Genomic DNA, 6,662 nt, shown 5'->3' on the forward strand with positions numbered 1-6,662 from the left:
CTGGATTGGTTGGAATATAAACCTGCATCCACAACAGCCCTTTCTGGAAAAGATTGATATACTACCAATAGAAAAATTCTAATATTATTGCACTACTTGGCTCAGACCAACTGGTCCATCACCGCCTAAATGTTCCCAGTTTTGTCCTGAATTTGGGTTTCACTATTATAGAACGAGTGATTTACTATTCTTTTCTTTCTCCAGCATCACCATCACCACTTCATGCTTCCCCGTCCCATCCATCTGTTTCCGGGACCCGGTGAACGACTGGTTCGAAAGTCTGGCTCAGTGTTTGCACTGGAATGTGCGCAAGAAGCAGAGCCACCTGAGCTCAGAGGAAGAGGAGTTTTGAATATTTACTCAGAAGCACTTTGTTATTGTTGTTTTTGTTTTTGTTTTCCCCTATATTGTTCTTTTTTTTTTTTAATGCTTACACGTCGTCCCACTTTCGACCAGAGACGTTCATGAAGCAAATGCTTCTTGGTCACTATTGTGTGTGTTTGTAACAATTTTTTAATAGAAAAGAAAATTCCTATTTATCAATGGTGTTTGACAAGCTGCCAGGAAATATAACAAAGTCTTTTGATGAGAATTCCGAGAAGTTTGAATGAAACATCAGGGATTGTTGGATCATCGTTAGAGTTTAAACGCCACAGCAATAACTGGATCTCAATTGAATCGTGCCTTAATTTACATAGAATGTTGTGTAATCGATGTTTTCCACCTGTGTAGATAAATAAATAGATAAATGGCAGGCAGGAGGAACTCCTTTGTGTACGATAAAAGCTAGTACATGTACACACACCCACACATGCACAGATTTCATATCTCTCTCTTCCTCTCTTTCTTTATATATATATATATATATATATATATATATATATATATATTTTAGGAAACAACTTTTTCATTTTAAAAGTCTTACAGGTAAATAACCACAAAGTATTTAATTCCTGTCATCACAAACTTCATTCCAGGTCTGTTGGGACCACTGTGTGTGTTTCTGTTTTGTTTTTCACATTTTAAGGGTTTGAGCAATTTTTTATGATTGCAGTTCTGATTATTTGTTATATTCCATCACGATTTTTGAGATTCTAATTGTGTATATTGAGTGTTAAGTACGTGGAGGCAGTGTGCACTTTTCAAGTGTCCTTCTCTCTGAACTCTAGCTTTACGTCTCAAGGCTTCTTATCAAATGGACTTCTTTTTCGGTAACTACATTCTGGTCGAGTTTACTACTACCGATGGTCGTCAGCCACTTGTGCCCAAAAGAAAATAAAGGGGGGGAAATCTGTTTACATTCATTCACCCTCTCAAAACTGATCTGTTTCTTTTATTTGTATCGTCATTAATCATGTCATTTATGTACTTGTTAAATAGTTCAATTCTCTCGTCCTTGTTTCTGTTATTTAGGAGCCACCCTCCTTATCAAAAATGTCAATAGTATATTTCATGGATTTTTTTTTTTTTTTTTTTTTTGACCTGATGTACAGCCATGAAAAGTAGCTACTACTTTCTGAAACCAAAATGACCAGTCTTACTTACTTTCACTGACACAATTAGATAGTTGTACATTTGTGAGTGAGTAGGTAAGATGCTCAGGAGTAAATACATTTGTGTGCAAGACTTCTTCGGGACAAAACCGAGCTTGCAATGTTACGAGGTGTCTTGTTCTGTCAAATCTGTCTGCGACAAGACTTAACTTTTCATAACATATTCTACATGGCTCTTGTATTTTTGACCTCGCACTTTAATAAATGATCCACAGCTGATCAAACTGTCTGTTCGGTAAAAAGGGTGTACTGTTGTTTTATAATCTCTACATTTATTGCTGAAGCACGCAGCAGTTACGCTTCGATCAAAGTCTTTATAATGTCATTTTGCATATACACATATCCACCCTCATTCCAAGAAAGTAAGGAATAATAAAAACCACACGCAACCAAAAAAGATAATCTGAGAGACAATTTTCTGTATATACTGTATACAGCTGCCAGATAGTAAAAAGTTTGTTCACAGCCTTCCACTGAACTCCATTTACACTTTAGAGTTTATTTATGGTTATAGGGGTTTTTTTTCTGAGATAGTATCCTATAGTAGATTCATATATTTAATATTCCACAGATTGATCTGTTTAATAAAGGTATCTGAGATGACATGATTTGTTGGAGATGCACAGAAGAAAATTCTAATTCATATTTTTATATTTGTCTCCTAATTTATATGTCTGTGACAGGCTTGTAGAAGTTCAAGTGAGTAGTGTATCTTCACAACTCCATGGTCAATAGTCCGACCATGAGTCTGGGTGACTGTTATCATGGGTTTCCTCTTGGTTCTGGAGGTTTATTAAATATGGCAGAAGGTGAATGGGTATGGATACATTGCCCGGCTAGAATGTGTACGCATGATGCACTTTGTGTATCCCACCTTGTACCCGTTGTTCCTGGGATAAGTTAGAGATAGAGGAGTTGAAAAACATGAGACAGTGGGTAAAATAAAGGATAATACATTTATTTATTTATACGAGAAGATAGAGATGACTATAACAGCTTCAGCACAAGTGATTAACTTGTCTGTCAATTCTTCTACAAGACAAACACTTACTACATAACTTTAAAATGTGATATGCTATTCATTAATACTTGAAACTTTGTCATCATTCTCAAATTGCTCTAATATACAGTTTATGGTGTAACACTACAAATTGTGTTGTCATAAAAATAAAGCATGTTTGGGTGGTGTGATGCAGCATGGCATAAAGCAGAGTTCAGCCCATTTCCCTGACTGCTGCCGTGTTATTCTTTATATAATCAGTCACAGTATGGTGTAAAGTACTGAAGTGATTATGATCCAATCATGGCACTCTGTAGTGGGAGTTTAAATGAATCACAAATGATCTGTGGAGCTCATCTTTCATCTCTTTCATGGAACTATTTTGTATCCAAAATACTTTTTTTTAAACCCTAAAGTAAGTGTACCTATGTAAGTTCTTACTACATTAACAGTAACATATTGGAACCAAATGCACTGATTAAAACGTGCCAGCTGAAACTGAAGTCCAAATTGCTTTTATGGAAAATTAATCAACATACTGGGACCAATTAAACTGTGGAAATCAACAGGACTGTGGTGCAATGACAAAAGAAAACTGCCACAGGTATAAAAGTAAAAAAAAAAAATAAAAAAAAAAAGGTGATACTGCCACCTCTCGGCCAAAAGAACATTCTAGTTCACAGGATTCAATAGTCTCAGGTTTGGCCACAAATGCAGTTTAAAAAGAGCAAGTTTACAAATGGACTTAAAATAAGAATAAATAAATCTTTAAGAATAAGGGAGATGTAACTGCAGTCTGCAGTAACTACAGGGGAATAAAGTTGATTAGTCACACCAAGAAGTTATGAGAAAGAGTAGTGGAAGCCAGGCTGAGGTGACCATCTGTAAACAACAGTATGGTAGAGCACCACAGACGCATTATTTGTTTTGAGAATGTTGATGGAGAAGTATAGAGAAGGACAGAAGGAGTTGCATTACATGAAAGTCAGTAGGAGTAAGACAGAGTACATGTGTGTGAATGAGAGGGAGGGCAGTGGAGGGGTGTAGAGAGAAGAGGTGGAGAAGGTGGAGGAGGTGCACCTTGTAATGACAAGTGTGTGAGAGAAGAGAAGAGTGGCAGGAGTGATTTGTAATAGAAGAGTGTCTGCAAGAGTGAAAGGGAAAGTTTATAGGACTGTGGTGAGACCTGCGATGTTGTATGGTTTAGAGACAGTGGCATTGAGTAAAAGACAGGAGGTGGAGCTGGAGGTAGCAGAGCTGAAGATGCTGAGGTTTTTGTTGGAAGTGACGATGATGGACAGGATTAGAAATTAGTTTATTAGAGGGACAGAACATGCAGGACTTTTGGAGTCAAGTGAGAGAAGTCCGATTGAGACAGTTTGTGCAACGCAGGGAAATGTGGTGTATCGGTAGAAGAATTCTGAGGATGGAGCCACCAGGAAGGAGGAAAAGAGGAAGACCAAGGAAAAGGTTTATGAATGTGTTGAGGGAAGACATGCCGGTAGTTGGGTTGAGAGGCAGATGTAGAGGACAGGGGGGTATGGAGACGGATGATCGGCTGTGGCAACCCCTAATGGGAGCAGCCGAAAGAAGAAGTAGAAAATATTCAAAACTATTGGGTCTACTAGTTATAAGTATGGTATGTGATTTTTGAGTATTGCATTCCACATTTAGTCCCAATTTGCTCTTATAATTCCCTCCACTCTTCTGGGAAGATGTTCCACTAGATTTTGGAGTGTGCTTATGGATATTTGTGTTCCTGGTACTAATTTAGGTGAGGAGACCTACGGTACAGTCATGGGTTCAAAGTCCTCTTTTCAGATGAGAGCAAGATTTGTATTTCATTTGGAAACCAAGGTCATAAAGTCTCACCAGACCTGAACCCCATAGAGAATCTATGTGGTATTGTCAAGAGGAAAATGAGAAACAACAGACCAGAAAATGCCAATGAGTTGAAGGCCACTGTCACGGAAACCTGGGGTTCCATACCACCTCAGCAGCGAAACAGACAGATCACCGCCACGCAGAATTGAGGCAGTAATTAAAAAAATAAAAGAAGCCCCTACCAAGTATTAAGTACATATACAGTAAATGTACAGACTTTCCAGAAAGCCAACAATTCACAAAAAATGTTTTTTTGATTGGTCTTCTGAAGTATGTGAGCCAAAATCATCAAAACTAAAAGAACCTAAGACTTAAGTTTTACAGTTTGAGTTGAATTACTAAAATAAATGAAATTGTTATATGGATAAGCTTGAAAGTAATAATTGTATTTTGCAGGTGATCCTAAAATTATGTAATAAATTATGTGTTAGGTGAAGCAGATGACAATCATGCAAACAAAAACTTTAAAAAGGCGAAAGTAACAGAACATTTTTTTTTAACGAGGATTGTTAAGTTAACAGGTTTTTACGGTGTCTCAATATACTAATAATAATCATACAATAATAATTTTATATCCTAAATAAAGAATTTAACCCCAAAAAGATATTTTTTACATTTTTGTTTCAAAGAATGTTAAGAGAATAGAAAATAAAATTTGTCATTATGACTTTTTATACATATATATATATATATATATATATATATATATATATATATATATATATATATATATATATATATATATATATATAATGTTTTTTTTTTTTGTTTGTTTTTTTTGTTTTTTTTTTCTCTTATATTGTGATCAATATGATTTCAACTTCACCTACATTTCCGTCCAATTCAATATTACACATTATCCACGTTCACTCTATTTAGCTTGGATTCTCTTCTGGAAATCATTATGTAGGTGCTTTGTCCTGCACATCTCTGCCATGATTGCATGATCTTTAATGCAGCCTTAAAGGAAATAAACACTCTCTTGCACACTCGGACTAATTTTCTCTGTAAGGACGTCCCCTACAGGGAATATGCAGGTCATTGCAGGAATTAAAAGAAATCGTTATTTTTGTGGTCTTGCTGGTGATACTCACTTAGGCATTTAGAGTCTCCACCTACAGGTATAAAGTATATGAGATAGAACCTGCCACTATCTGGGGTCTGGACATACTTCTGTTTAGCCTGTTGTGGAGAAGAGGCTTTTTCAGAGAGCACCAGATTGTTGATGGGCACATGTACTTCCCTAATGGTCTATTTGAAGGTGAGAAGGTGAGACTGATGCATTGCTTTTAGACCTGTATACAAAGTGGGAAAACTTTCATAACAACTGAAAAATAAAAAGTATTAATAAAAACAAAAGTATTATATGTGGTCAAATCAACTGTTTGGTTCATTCTTAGAAAGAAAAAAAACACAGATGAGCTCAGGGAGAATACACAATATACACTAAAAATATACAAAAATAATTATAAAACCTCTATGTCCCTGATGTATTTAAATCCTTCAAATGCAGAAATCGATATGTTACTCTTATGGAAGATTACCAACAAAAGTAACAAATTAATTAAATAAGTTAAAATGGCAAACAAAAGCAAGAGGTTGTTTTCAGAATTCAGGGTTGTGTTGCCAAAAATGTGCCTTTTTCAAGCAAACAAAAGCCAGGTCTTTCCAGGAAGAACCCAAAGACACATTCTGTGTCTGGTCATTATATTCCTTCTTATGTAACACCAACCCTCACTGCAAATATAATGGTGGTTGAAAACATCTTTTTATGCATTTGGCACACAATCCTATTTTTGAACACAGTCTCATTGTGAACCATTCTAAACAAGGTCTTATTTACTTCCCTATGGTATCTTACAGACTTTGGCATTTGGCACTTTTGCAATGTGTCTCTTTTTGTGTCTAAGTTGCATAACAATCTCATTGTACTCAATGTGTGTGTATTTATCTAGTGTGTACAACACTCAAATAACGTATACAAGTGTATCTCAATAAATTATAATATCATTAAAAAAGTGAAACTCATATATTATATAGATTCATCTCACACAGACTGATGTACTTCAAGTGTTTATTTCTTTTAATGTTGATGATTTTGGCTCAAATTTAACAAAAACCCACCATCTCCAAAAATTTGAATACTTTATAAGACAAATTAAAACAATATATTTAGTGAATTGTTGGCCTTCTGGAAAGTCTGTTCATTTACTGTATATGTACTC

The 6,662-nt window shown here is 35.6% G+C and overlaps 1 protein-coding gene and 1 long non-coding RNA gene across 6 annotated transcripts in view; one reads left to right on the forward strand and one right to left on the reverse strand.

The window, feature by feature from the left end:
- Nucleotides 1-1,795, forward strand: part of nadka (NAD kinase a) — a 30,482-nt gene extending 28,687 nt beyond the window's left edge. For all 5 annotated transcript variants that reach the window (XM_083554537.1, XM_083554538.1, XM_083554539.1 and 2 more), the window contains one exon: nucleotides 205-1,795. In XM_083554537.1, coding sequence (XP_083410663.1) covers nucleotides 205-352 — 148 coding nt within the window. In that variant the 3' untranslated portion in view covers nucleotides 353-1,795. The remainder of the gene's footprint in view (nucleotides 1-204) is intronic.
- Nucleotides 408-3,421, reverse strand: LOC310733424. The gene is made up of 2 exons (XR_014535736.1): nucleotides 2,435-3,421; nucleotides 408-2,301 (listed from the first exon to the last, which is right to left on the reverse strand). It is a non-coding gene; the product is annotated as an uncharacterized lncRNA (long non-coding RNA).
- Nucleotides 3,422-6,662: the final 3,241 nt, after the last annotated feature.

The sequence above is a fragment of the Silurus aristotelis genome (genome assembly GCF_946808225.1).
Source record: "Silurus aristotelis genome assembly, chromosome: 11".
Taxonomy (NCBI): domain Eukaryota; kingdom Metazoa; phylum Chordata; class Actinopteri; order Siluriformes; family Siluridae; genus Silurus; species Silurus aristotelis.